The sequence below is a fragment of the Panthera pardus genome, unplaced genomic scaffold (genome assembly GCF_024362965.1).
Source record: "Panthera pardus isolate Hobbes unplaced genomic scaffold, ASM2436296v1 HiC_scaffold_24, whole genome shotgun sequence".
In the NCBI taxonomy this organism is placed as follows: Eukaryota; Metazoa; Chordata; class Mammalia; order Carnivora; family Felidae; genus Panthera; species Panthera pardus.
In genome coordinates this window covers 90,774,046-90,788,899 of record NW_026526810.1, presented here as the reverse complement: position 1 = coordinate 90,788,899, position 14,854 = coordinate 90,774,046, and the positions used below count along the sequence as shown (strand labels likewise).

The window sequence follows — 14,854 nt, the reverse complement described above, 5'->3', positions numbered from 1 at the left end:
TGGCATGTTTTAGTCAGCACTGGGCTTAGTTTACCTTTTTTCCAAACTCCAAAGGCACCGTGTTGTCATCCTCACCATGTATGATGAGAAGGGGAGAAGACAGGGATTTAACACTAGGGACAAGTAGAAGAAGAACAGTCTTGAGGTTTGCCTTAAAATACAGGATCTCTCTTTCCTTCTCTCCCAGGAACCACAACTTTGTACATAATAAACTTCATATAGTAACTGTTTCTTTCCAGGCAAGATTATCTCTCTTCTGTTTACTCAGACAATTTAATTAAGTATTTAATTAATTTAACTTATTTCTATGTGATTTTTTAAAATAATGAAGAAGAAAAATACTAAAAACACTGAATTTTTATACTTAAAAGGACCTAATCTTTTTCTTTATTCTACCTTATTTCATAATTTCTGGAATATTTTAATTAAAAGACCATATAAAAGAAAATAAAACAACTCAAAACCCAAAAATAACAAGAACCACCACAGGACTAAAGAGAACTCTTTGTAGCAATGTTTTACTTTCCCCCATAAATGTACAGATGGACACGTGATCAACAAGTTTAATCAGCTTCCTGGTCAACCTCCTGATTTAGTAATTCAGAAAGGCTACAGCAGGAAGAAGACTTGTTCCTCACTCTAGCAACTTTCTCAAACAGTACTCCCCAAATTCTGATACTCATCTACCCCATCCCAGTGACTCACTGTTACTCCTGGGAAGGTTAGATCCCTCAGTTGTGCTGACATAGAGAAAGGACTGATAACAACGGCCCATTTGGAGGCACTCTTACCTTCTCCAGCTGCAAGAGCTAACCTGCCAAATTTTGGTCATTAGACCAAGTAATGTTAGGCTAGACCCCAGAGCTCCTTTTAAAAGGTCCTGATTTCTTTTTTTTTTTCAACGTTGTTTTTTTTTTTTTTTTTTTTAATTTTTGGGACAGAGAGAGACAGAGCATGAACGGGGGAGGGGCAGAGAGAGAGGGAGACACAGAATCGGAAACAGGCTCCAGGCTCCGAGCCATCAGCCCAGAGCCTGACGCGGGGCTCAAACTCACGGACCGCGGGATCGTGACCTGGCTGAAGTCGGACGCTTAACCGACTGCGCCACCCAGGCGCCCCTAAAAGGTTCTGATTTCTGATAGACCCTAAATCTACAACTCCCTTTACGACTTCAGAGAAAGTACTGAATTGGTGAAGTTATAAAATCAGACATGAGGAAAAATATCAAATACTAAATATTTGTGGACACGTTAGCCCATCTAAAAATTCTCATCTACCCATTCAGTAAGTCACATGATAGTTAACCCCCTCCCAGAATCCCACAGATATAGTAATGACATATTTTCATCATTAGCTTACTTTTCATCATTAGGGAAGACTATTTTGTCTTTTCTCAGGGCATCCATAAGCATGCGTAAAAATCCTGGAAGTTTCCGGTAAATCTATTTTTTTAAAGGAAAAAAAATTAAAACATGGCCTATATCTGTGTCATTTGTTAGTTTCCTACATGAATTTTAGTAATGTAGACAATAGCAACTTACTACATATAATAAACTTAAAAAAAAAAAAAACCTCATGAATTTAAAAGTAACTCGTGTCATTGTAGGAAAATTGGAATATACCAAAAGGAAGAAAGGAGAAACAAATCACACATAATCCCCACAATCCACAGATAATCACTGTTAACGTTTTGTTGTTTTTGCTTCCTATCTTTCTTTAAAATACAAATAGCACCCCTAACTCTTTTTCTTCACACTTGTAAAGAAGCAGTGATATGCATAATCTAAAAATTGCTTCTATGGTGAACATAATTTACTGGTTTAGGTGTGAAACAGAATATTCTGATTAGTCAAAAATTCTGATGAAAGTATGCAATACATAGATAATTTTTTAAAGGATTTAAACATTAGAAACTGTTGAATAAAATTTAATGTTGCAGTGCTTTAAAAGGGCAATTTAGGTTTTAACAATGACCACAGGACTCCAAATATAAAAATTATCATTCTAAACATACTGAATTTCCTCTTCAGTGGCAAATTATAGTAAATAGAAGGCTAGCCTAATTAGCTTTTACCACATTGTTATTAAATCAATAAGTAAATTCGTTTACATGTCCTAAAAAACATCCATCTCAACTGAACATGAGGAAAAGACAGGAACCCTGAGCAATATTGTACCTTTGTCACAAAATTCTAACCCTACCCCCAAACTGTATCCCCAATGCATTCATTTCTCTCCATTCCCACTGTCACCCAGCATAATCTACCCTTCTCCTCTTGTTTGGATTGTGCCAGCAGTCTGTTGTGGCTCCCTGCTTCTAGCCTCAGGCTGCTATAATCCACTTCCCATGGGGAAGCCAAGGTGGTAGTTTTGATGTGCAGTTTGTGTCATATCACTCTTTTGTTTCACATTTTCGAAAGGCACTACCTTGGCCTTCGAGGCTTTACAGAATGTGGCTGCTGTGTCTCTGCCCTCTCACTAAGCCCACTCCTGTCCACCCTCAGGCCCTGCTGCCTTCCGTTCCTGGAATATATCAGGCTTGAGCCCATCTCAGGACCCCTGCCTATCTTTTCCCTCAACTCAAGACCTCCAGATTTTCCCATGACAGCCCCTTATCATGCAAGTCTCACGTCAGATGACAGTTAAGAGAGGTTTTCCCTACCCGCCGCTTCCCCACCACCCAGTCACTCCCTGTCACAGCAGTACTCACTCCTGAGAATCAGCTTATTGTGTACTTGCCTTCTCTCTGTCTCTCCAGCAAGTATATATACTTCCTAGGAGGTCAGGCCACCATTTTCTTCCAACCGGTGCTATTCCCAGAACCTAGAAAAGTTCCCGGTACCTAGCAGACGCTCGGTACCTACTTGCTAAAGATGGAATGAATCTACTGTGCAAATATCCCTGGCGTAAACGGTAAGCTATTATCTGTCATTTTCATCTTAGTGTGACTTGAATTTCGTTCAGATTTTATTCCTTGGAATAGATTTGCTAAGAGAAAAGGCCAGAAAAGTATCACATGTATTCCTCCATTGTGCCTACGAGGGGAGTGGGGAGGAAAGAGCAATGTAATAAATGGGGCATTGCCAAAGGAAGGAGATGAGTACAGCATAGGGAGGCTGGGGCCAGGAAAGACAAACAACTGCTTCACAGTTTAAAAAAGAAAAGAAGGATATTCACTGTAGAAGCAATTTTTAGGTTATGCATATCACTGCCCCTTTATGGTATGGAGAAATTAGAGTTGCCAGCTAGCATAAATCATTTACTGTAGTCTCTTGCTATGAACTGTAGTGATAGAGAACAGCATCTTTCTAAATATAATGAACTTTAAAAAAATGTGGTTTCCTGATTTTAAAAAATAATTCCCGTCACTATAGAGAAAGTGGTACAGAAAAGGTACGCTGGGTCCAGTACAGACAAACGTCTGCTTCACAATTTTGGTGTAGGCCTGCTGTTTTCAGGAAACTTCCATGTTTTCATGGGATTTGTTTGGCTTGCATTTCTTGCATGGTCTCATGGCAAGTGATTTGCATTCAGGTGCAACCTGGAGATCCTAATACACCCTCTCATGTCCCTTCTTCCTTTTCCCTCCTCTTACCCATAACTAAGGGCAAGATTTCTTGTTTTGTTTTCTTTTCTTTTGTGTTTGTCGTCTGATTCTGCCACCCCTGGGATCAGGACTCCTCTGAGGGAAATTCAGTAAGAGAAGCCCTTCAGCAGTTCATCTCAAAGTCCAAAGGCATAAAAAGAAAGCAGGCCCAAGTCAATCTACTCCCACTATTCCTTACCAGCCAGAGGTAAGGAGACTTAGACTCTTGAGACTCAGCGGTCACACCATCCCCGCTAGCCCAGACTACAGTGATGGGCTCCTAATTGGTCTTCCTGCCTCCTGTCTTCTGGAATGCCACCAAATAAATATCCTTAAAAGACCAGTTATGCAAAACGTACTGTCACAAAGCTTTGGCATTACCACACAAGCTACTTAAAACAAGGAACTTCTATCTTGACTGCAAGCCCATCCACATCTGGCCACAATCTTTCATTCCAAAGGCTGCACAATTCCAGTCTGTCTGCCTAGAGTTAGAAGATGTAGGATTGAGTCCCATTTCCTCTTCTTATAGGGTGTGTGACAGCTGGGGAAGCCTCTGAGCCGCCATTTCACTCAGCTCCTAAGTAGAGGCAGTGATGCCAAACTCAGAGAGTTGCTATGAGGATTTAAAAGGATGACAAGTATGCAAGATATTTCATGGAAGCCTTATATGACTCTCAGGTATTTTATAACACACAGTTGCCCCATTCCACAACGTGCTTTGGTTCACATTCTCCCCTCTCCTCTGTGTTTGCTAACTGTTCTCCCTTACCTTCAAGAAAGGAACTTAGATCCTATCTTATGGCCTTCACTGACCATACCTGCACACGAAACCCTTCTCTTCCCTGAATTCTTCCTTCCCTGAAATTATTGTTCTGGATCCCACACTAGCACTTACCTTAATCTACTTTGCAATAGAAAACATGGGAAGGGGGGAACACACATTGGTTGAGTGCCCACCAGCAGCTGGGTACTTTGCAATGATTATCTTACTTAATTTAATCTTCTAAACAAGTATAGGCAGTATCAACCCCATTATATAAAAATGGGAAAACTCAGAGCAGGGAAATAACTTACCAAGGTCATAATTGGTTAGTGGCAGAAGCCAAATTTCAACCCAAATCTGTCTGGCTCCATAGCCCATGCTGTTTTTTCCACCGTGTCACGCTGCCTTCCTATTTTGAGTAATGAAATTGATTCCAAAGTGACATATGGAAATCCCTGTCATTGTTTTATACCCACTATTAATTTCCTGTCTCCCCAACTAGACAGGAAGTTCTTGGGAGTGAGGACCCATGCCTTTCACTCTATTTGTATGTCTCACGCCACCTACATGTTCTTATTTAACAGTCATATTCAGAGTAAAGGCACTCCACTGATACAAAAATAGTTAATGGTCACTCAGTGCTTACTTTGTCCTGGGAACTATTATATTATAGATGCTTTTCATATGTTAATTTATCTAGTTATCACAGTAATCTGGAATAGGTTATTATTACCCCCATTTTATAGATAAAGTGTTTAGTCCTTAAAAGCAATTAGTCCAAGATTATACAGCTGTTACACGACAGCCCTGGAAATCAAGCCAGCAAGTCTGACGCCAGAGCTGTGGTTCTTAAAGACAACGTGATAGTACAGAACTCCTACATTTCTAAACCATAAATGTACCTATTAAACTAAGGTTATATGACATTTTTAATTAAATTCCAAACTTAAAAATATTAGGAGATTCCCCATTTCTAATAATAGAATTGTTACAAACCAAGCCTTTTGCCCAAGACAGCTAGAAAAGCTGGAAAAAAAATATCTTAAAAACCTTTCTGTGAAGATGTCAGAGACCTACCAAGGCAGTGAGGTCTTGAGTGGTCTAGATCCCAGAGAGGAGGGAATCTCAGAGAGGTGAAACTGACATTCAACACCACTTTTCCCCTGGAGACACAGCAGGCAAGTCAGGGAAAGCAAAACAGTAGAGACAAAAGAACACAAATAGAAACAGATGACACAAATAGAAAAGAACATAGTAAGAAAGTAGATTTAAACCTAAATATATCATAACCACATTAAGTTAACTAGACTACTACGATTAACAGACAAGGGTTGTGGTACTGGAAAAGAAATCAAAACCCCACTACATGCTGCTAATGAGATATATGTTAAATACAAGAATTCAGAAACGTTGAAGGTCAAGGAATAGAAAATGATACATCATGCAAACACTATTCAAAACAAAGGTGTATTAATATCGGACATGGACAAAGTTGACTTTAAGTCAAGAAGCATTATTAATCAACAAAAGGGATATTTCATGATAAAAAAAAGGATCGATTTCACATGGAAGATATAAAATTAAATTATTACTAGATGTATGTTCCTAATAACATACCCTTAAAAAAGCTAAAGCAAAGATTGACAGAACTAGAATAGAAATAACTCCACAATGATGATGATGAGACATTGTAATACTCTTCCCTGGGTAACCAATAAAACAACCAGTGAGAAAAATCGGTGAGAATATAGAAGAACTGAATAGCATGAGTAATCTTGACCTAATTGACATAAATAGAACACTATGCCAAAAACGGAACATATTCTTTACAAGCATATGGAACATATACCAAAATTGGCCATATGTTGGGACATAAAGCAAGTCTGAATAAATTTCAAAAACTGAAATCGTACAGAGAGAAATCTCAGATCATGATAGAATTAAGCTAGAAATCAATGCCAAACATAACCAAATCCCCAAATGTATCAAAATTACAAAATATACTTGTGAATAACCCATAGGTCAAGAAAGTCACAATTTTTTTTTTTTTTTTTTTTTTTTTTTTGAGACAGAGAGACAGAGCATGAGCAGGGGAGGGGCAGAGAAAGAGGGAGACAGAATCGGAAGCAGGCCCCAGGCTCTGAGCCATCAGCCCAGAGCCCGACGCGGGGCTCGAACTCACCGACCGTGAGATCGTGACCTGAGCTGAAGTCGGACGCGTAACCGACTGAGCCACCCAGGCGCCCCGAAAGTCACAATATTATAAAATATTTTGAACTGAATAATAATTAAAATACATTTGAAAATGTGGGATGCAGCTGAAGGGTGGCTTCAGTGGAGTATGCCTTCATGAATAAATTAGAAAAGAGGAAATACTGAAATAAATTATTCAAGTACCATCTTAGAAACTTTTTAAATTTTGTTTAAAGTTTATTTGTTTTGAGTCTCTGCACTGGGTGGGCCTAACACAGGGCTTGATCCCATGACCATGAGATCATGAATGAGCAAAAATCAAAAGTGTGCTTAAAACCGACTGAGCCACCCAGGCATCCCTAGAAACTTTTAAAATAATAAATTGAATCTAAAGAAAACAGAAGAAAGGGAATAATTCAGGTAAAACCAGAAATTAATAAAATAGAAAACATTCAGCATAGGTAATCAACAAAGTCTGAGTTGGTTCTTTGAAAAGACTAAAAAATAATTCTTGCTATAAACACTGGCTGTCTCCCTTCTCCTTAGCCTTGGATAACCAAAGCCATCACCCCTAGAAGGTTATGTCACCTTCCTCCAACCTATCCTCTGACCCTGGGGATAACAGAAACAACCACCCCTGTTAATTCGCAGCTTAGAGTCCCATGTGGATTAGACCAAAGCTACACTTTACCTGAAGTTACATCTTGTTCTGCTCTTTCCCCTTCCCTATCCTACAACCCTCATTCAAATGACCTTGCAGGCTTCTCCTTTATGGTACTCTCTCAATAAATTGTGACATCAAATCTCTGCCATAGGTTCTGCTTCTAGGAGAACCTGACCTAAAACTAAAATTAAGAAAACCTCAATCAGTCAACATAAATTTATAAATACCATGTTCATAAATTGGAAGATTCAATATTAGAAAAGTATCAATTCACCCATGTTATAGACCTAATGCAATTCCAGTCAAAATCCTGGGATGTTTTTTATAGAAATTGGTAAGCATATACCAAAATGTATGTCAAAATACAAAGGATCAAGAATAGTCAAGACAAATATTCAATAAGAAGGAAAAAGCTGAAGCAGTTACAAAAACCTATATTATACAGGTATAGTACATAAGAGATTGCAGTATTCATATAAGAATGGACAGATAGACAAGGGAGAAAAATGAGAATCTACCAACAGATCCACATATATTAAGCCCTGATATATGCAAACATTGGCTCTGTAGAGTTGGTAGGGAAGGTTTGTTTAGTAAATGATATGAAACCAAAACTGGATATCCACATGGACTGCCTCGTACATATACAAAACCCACCTGTAAATTATAGCTGTAAATGTAAAAGGTAAAACAGAATTTCTGTAAGATAGCATAGAAGAATATCTTCATAATCTTTGGTAACCAGAGTTTTATTAGGCAGGACACTTTTCTTAAAAATATTAACCATAAAAAATAGTTGATAAACTGGTCTACATTAAATTTAGGAACATCTCTTCATCATAAGATATCATTCAGGGAGTAAAAAAGGCAAAATAAGCAAATATACTTGCAGTACAAATAATTTTCTAATGAGTTATCCTATAAAAAAAACTTATCTTACAAATAAAAAAAGACAATTTAAAAAGGAGCAAAGACATAAACAAGTATCTTACAAGAGATGATACCTAAATGACTAATAAACTTCAAAAAATGCCCACCTTCATTAGTCATAAGGGAAATACAATGAGATATACATACAAGGGCAAGGATATGAAGCAACTGGAATGCTCACACACAACAGGTGGGAGAGTAAAGTAGTAAAGTCACCTTGGAAAACTGTTTAGCACTGTAATTACTAAAGCTGAACATATGCATATCTTACTATCCAACAATTCTACTCCTAGGGTATATACTTCAGTGAAGCATATACACGTTTGCAGAATACATGTTCAAGAACATTCATAACAACTTTATTAGTTAGCCCAAAGAGAAAGCAACTCAAATGTCCATAAACAACAGGTCAATGAAGTATAGTATATTTATACGATGATATACTATTTGGTATTATGTTCAATGTTATACAAATTATATATTTATATAATATATGTTATAAATTAAATTATATAAAATTATATGGCTCAGAGAGGCACACATAGGCAATAACACTATAAAGAGAAGCTTGGATATGATGACCATAAAACTCAGTGTAAGGACTGTATATCTAAGGTGAGCCTTATTGGATTGGGAAATGTCATACAGGAGACTTCTGGGGTACTAGTGATACTAATTTCTAGACTTAAGTGTTAGTTACATGGATGTTCTGTTCATAATTATTTGTTAAATTGTGTGTTTCCCTATTAGATTTCAAAATTAGAATTTCAATAAAGAAACAAAAGTACATGGAAAGATTGTACCTGAATTATACTTAAAAGTTAGTGAATTTATTAGTAATTAGAGTAATATAATAAATGCTCATTAGTGGTTACCTTAAGATGAATATTTAATTGTCTAAAACCAATTGGAAGTGTTTTATTGTATCTTAAATTATTCAGCATTCAGTATCATCTATTAATGGGAAGATTCCTATATTGAGATGGAGTTTATAATACAGTTATTCTCAAGATTATGTGGTTCTGTGAACTAGCTGTCCCAGGAAGTAATGAGCTACCTTCTCCAGAAATAGTTAAGCAAATTCAGAAAGTTCTATGGTGATTTATTGTAAAAAAAAAAAAAAAAAATTCCAAAAGGCAGTTGAATTAAAGTACCCTTAAAATGCCTTCTGACATTAACCAACAATCTAAAAATTTGGATCATGTTGTCATGTATCCCCTCTGAGAATCCTACCACTCTCTTTCTCTGTCTCATTTACTAACATTTATATGGAGGCATGACTCTAAGCAACTGAACATTAGGCATGGAATTATGAAATTAATAATGAAAATATTAAATTAGGATAATCTACATGACAGGTTTAAAAATGACACTTTGTTGCCCAATTCTTTAAACTTTATCTTCTTGGGAAGTTTGTCTTCTCTACTTGGGATAAAACCATTTGGTAGTTTCCTTGAATTCTCTAAAGACTTTTTTTTTTTAATCATAAAATAATGAAAAATATATGGCTGACAATAATAGGGCTAAAAATGATGTATGAGAGGCATGTTATCACCTTAAAAAGAAAGTGTAATAAACTAACCTAAGTCAAGTCTATTTAAAAAACTACATGATACAAGATACAGTTAGTGGAAGAGGAGGAAAAAAACTTTGGCCCTTAATAAGCCACTATCTCAATTTATTAGAAGAAAAGAAAAGAACTAGAAAATCCAAAAGCATTGTGCCCTCCTTCAATAGCAACTGGCTAATAACTTGTCTTAGGTTAGAATAACTTAGAAACATATAATACCAGAAAATGGTTAATAAGCATAAGTGTGTGGAAATAGCTTTGGAAACACTTTAACATCTTGTGAAGATGAATCAGAGACTCACCTTTAACAAGGGATAATTGATAGTTGCAACCCATATGTTGGTAAATGGAGCCTCCAGGATAATAGCATCAACTGGGAATCCTTGAAAATAATAAAAAAGAAGTAACTCCTCTATCATATATAAATACTACCTTTCTTAAATAAGGAGTTCTGAGGTCTTGTACATGAATTGCCTATGCCAAAATTATTTGTGAAGCTTATTAATAATGCAGATTCCTGGACTCCACACTAGACTTGAGTCAGTCAAAATCTCGAAGGAGAGGGGTGGAGAATGCACACTTTTTTAAGTAGGCTTCATACCCAGCATGGAGCCCAGGGCAGGGTTTGAACTCACAACCCTGAGATCAAGACCTGAGCTGAGATCAAGAGTTGGATGCTTAACTGACTGAGTCACCCAGGTGCCCCAAGAGTGCTCATTTATTTTTTATTGTTTATTCTTATTTTTATTTATTAATTAATTTTTTTTTTTTTTTTTTGAGAGAGAGGCAGAATGTGAGCCGGAAAGGGTCAGAGAGAGAGGAAGACACAGAATCTGAAGCAGGCTCCAGGCTTTGAGCTGTCAGAACAGAGCCCGATGCAGGGCTCAAACTCACAAACCATGAGATCATGACCTGAGCAGAAGTCAGGTGCCCAACCAACTGAGCCACCCAGGCACCCCCAAGAATGCTCATTGTTAACAAGCACCCCCACCCCAAGAGATTTCTATGCACATGATAATTGAAAACCATTACCTTCTTCTAAAACATAAAACCACATTTTCATGACTTAGATAATTTAAGAAAGCAAAGTACTATAGGAAGGGAGATTGTTCTGCAGCTCATTGTTTAGAAAGTACTAGATGCTTACTAGGTTGTTTTAGCCAACACTCCCTCTAAGAACAATGAGAAAATGTGTGTTAGACGGGGATATGAATTTGTATAGGTACACAGTAGTCCCCCTTTATCCACAATTTCACTTTCTGCAGTTTCAGTTACCTGCAGTCAAGTATGGTCCAGAAGGAGATAATCCTGCTTCAGTCATATTATCAGAAGGTCAGTAGTAGCCTAACACTACACAATGCCTACATCATTTGCCTCACTTCATCGTGTAGGCATTTTATCACCTCACATCATCACAGGAACTGAATACAGTACAATGTTTTAAGAAAGACCATAGTCATATAACTTTTATTATAGTATACTGTTATATATGTTAGTGTGTTATTATTAATCTCTTACTGTGCCTAATTTATATTTTGAGAGAGAGAGAGTGCAAGTAGGATAGGGGCAGAGAATCCCATGTGGGGCTTAATCCCATGAACGAGGAGATCGTAACCTGAGCCAAAATCAAGACTCAGAAGTTCAACCAACTGGGGCACCCAGGTGTCCTGTGCCTAATTTATAAATTAAACTTTATCAGGGGCACCTGGGTGGCTCAGTCGGTTAAGCATCCAACTTTGGCTCAGGTCATGCTCTCACGGATCGTGGGTTAGAGCCCTGCCTCGGGCTCTGTGCTGACAGCTCAGACCCTGGAGCCTGCTTCGGATTCTGTGTCTCCATCTCTCTGCCCCTCCCCCATGTCCCACATACTCTGTGTGTCTCTCAAAAATAAACATTAAAAAAATTTTTTCAAAAAAGCTTATCATAAGTATATACATATACGAAAAACATAGTATATATAGGGTTTGGTATTATCTGTGGTTTCAGGCATCCATTGTAGGTCTTGGAACATACTCCCCATGGATAAGGGAGGGCTACTATATGTATATGTGTATGTTTGAAGGCATCTCAGAGCTACTAAATCAATGAGATTTTGAGAGCCAATAACAAAAGAAAAACAGCCACAAGATTTTGAGCTGCTTTTCCCCTCAAAGCAGTTGAAACTTTGAAAGCAACAGTGGTGGCTGCTCATAGAGGCTTAGATCTAGAGAGAACTTTCAGCATTCCCACAGGATCAAAAGGACAAAAATTAGAGTTCAGAATCTGACAAGAAGGAGGGCTCAAGAAATTTCTCAGACTTTTGTTGGGACTTCAAAGGACTACACCCTGGGAGTAATGGTGAACTAGAAACAGACCAGCTGTCATAAAGACTGAAGCCCAGCTTCAAATCAGCTCAATTTCTGATTGAATTAAGGTGATCTCCCCTCTATTTTAACTGCCTTTCAGAAGAAAAGTAACTTTGTCTGGAATATTATCCCTAGTCCCTCAAATCACCTTTACAATTTCCATAAACAATGTCTACATTTAATCAAAAATAATTAGGCATACAACAAATAAAAACAAAAACATAAAGAGACCAAAAATACAAAACAACAACAACAGATAACAGAAACAGATCAACAAAGGAACTAGATATTGGCATTATGATATATGGACTTTAAAATAACTTGTAAATAAACTGTAATATAGTAAAATATTTATTAAAATTTTAATATTTAATAAAATTTGGTATTACATAGTAAACAGTGTACTATGTCAAAAGAAAATATTTAAACTGGAGCACAGGAGCACCTAGGTGTCTCAGTCAGTTGTGTCTGACTTTGGCTCACGTCATGATCTTGAGGTTTGTGAGTTTGAGGCCCGCATCAGGGTCTGTGCTGAAAGCTCACAGCCTAAAGCCTGCTTCAGATTCTGTGTCTCCCTCTCTCTCTCTGCTCTTCCCCCACTCATACTCTGTCTCTCTGTGTCTCTCAAAAATGAATAAACATTTTTAAAAAATTAAAAAAATAAAAATAAACTAGAGCACAAATAGAAAAATGTCTGGAAAACCCAGAAAAGAATATTGGAAACATACAGGACATGGGAACAGATCTAAAAAAATACATATAATTATAGTCCCGGGGGGAGAGAAGATGAAAAATGAGGTAGGCACAATATTTGAAGATATAATGACCAATTTTCCAAAATGGATGAACATCAAGCCAGAGTTCAGAGGTATTATGAACCCCAAGCAGGATAAGTACTAGGAAACCCACACCTAGGAAAATCACAGTAAAAATGCTGAAAACCAAAGACAAAAAGAATCTCAGAATAACCAGAAGAAAAAGTAAACATTATCTTCAAATTAAGGAGCAGCAGTAAGACTGGAAGCTGACTTCCCAATGGAATAGTGAAAGCCAGAACAAAATGGATGATGTCTTCAAAGTATTGAAATAAAATAACTACCAACCAAGTATGCCCAATGGAAATATCCTTCAAAAATGAAGATAAAATAAAGATATTTTCAGGCCCAAACTGAGAGAATTCTTCACCACAGACAGGCAGAACAAAAATCCCAAATGAAAGCACAGAAATGCTATAAGTAGTAAAAAGCAAAGAAAAGGGTAAATCTAAATACTGACTTCATACTATAAGAATAGTAATGTTTTATGGAGCGAGTAATAAAGAGGAAATTAAAATACATGATAGCAAGAGTTCATAAGTCAGGAATGTAGATGGAATTAAAGTGTTCTAAGGTCATTGCTTATCTAAGAAGTGAAGTACTCATTTGTGTGAGAATTTAGGTCAGATAAATACAGCATCATCAACACTGTGCAGGAAGTGTGTGCAGGGAGCTATGAGAACTTAGAGGAGCAGGAAATAATATCTGCTTTATTTCCATAACTAAGACTGCGTATAGCAGGTGACTTGCTTTCAAATGTTATGTAACTCAACCTGACCTGTATTGACAAGTTAGGTTTAAGATATAACGCAAGAGATTACGTGCTTTTAACGTACATCAAAATCCCCTTGTCCTATTCACAGAGATTCTAATTCATGAAAACAGCTAGGATACAGGAACTGTGTGCTTATAACAAGCACCTCTGGGGATTCTGATACAGGCAGCTGTCAGAACACTTTGGGAAACACTGACATTAACGTGATGGAAGAAGGGCTGCAGCAAGCAAGTCCTGCTTGTTATTTCATAAATGTATTTTTTCCTCCCCTATAATCCAAATTACTCCATAGTAACATTTACTTCACAGTGAGGGCTTTTTCAAAGGTAATTTTAACTGTTCCTCAGCATTTACTTTTAATTTCATGATCTTGAAGAGCAACTGTTATTTTGTATTAAATAGAAAAAAAAAGCTTATTACACTATCAGAAACTGTCTCAGGTTGGGGTGCTTGAGGTATCTCTGTGTTCTGAGCGTGCACAGTGTTTACTTTCCCACCCCCAGCTAAGAAATAACGTGTGAGCATTTTATGGTACCTTTCTCTTCCAGTACTTTTGCGGCATTGGTTGCAACTCTGTAAAGCAATGAAAATTAGTACATTTGTGAAGCAGTAACTTAACAGTCAAGTAAACAGTACAGACATCCAATATGAGCATCTGATGAAAGCTCTGGACCCTCCGCTAGAACACAGACACAAAATTTCGCATAGGATTTCAAGGAGTTCCAGTGGCCCTAAATTAAGAATCCTTTTCTTTAAAACTCTCAAGGAGAGTTCTGGAATGGGTTTCAGTGTCACAGATGACCATAGAGCTACACCCTCCCGTGCATTACAAACTAGCATCTGCGATGGCAATTGTCTCTAGCCACATGTGGGATGTGAGAGAAACCAGAGCCCCCTCTCCTGGCTCAGTGCTCCTTCTTCTGTTCACTGCTGCCTTTGATATGACACCAAAGTCCTAAGGACCCACCTAAAGCCATCTTCAGACCCCACTTACCCTGTACCCAGAGAGTGGCCCCAGAGACACACAGGGGTGGTACCACTTCTTGCCTTGGTCCACTCATAGACACAAATAGCATCTGCAGTCAGCCCCTCCTCTGTGGGCTTCCCTGTGGAGTCCCCGAACCCTGGAAGTAAGGAAAGACAAGCACAGAATCACTACCTCCAAAACCGGGGCCATCAAAAGCCCTCCTGCTTATTGAAAAGTCTTTAT

General features: G+C 37.6%; 1 protein-coding gene across 2 annotated transcripts in view; it reads right to left on the bottom strand.

The window, feature by feature from the left end:
* Positions 1 to 14,854, bottom strand: part of ABHD12B (abhydrolase domain containing 12B) — a 32,403-nt gene that overhangs the window by 4,024 nt on the left and 13,525 nt on the right. For both annotated transcript variants that reach the window (XM_019451840.2, XM_019451839.2), the window contains 5 exons: positions 14,639 to 14,768; positions 14,180 to 14,217; positions 10,012 to 10,091; positions 1,360 to 1,442; positions 35 to 113 (listed from right to left, as the gene is read on the bottom strand). In XM_019451840.2, the coding sequence (XP_019307385.1) occupies positions 35 to 113; positions 1,360 to 1,442; positions 10,012 to 10,091; positions 14,180 to 14,217; positions 14,639 to 14,768 (410 nt within the window). The remainder of the gene's footprint in view (positions 1 to 34; positions 114 to 1,359; positions 1,443 to 10,011; positions 10,092 to 14,179; positions 14,218 to 14,638; positions 14,769 to 14,854) is intronic.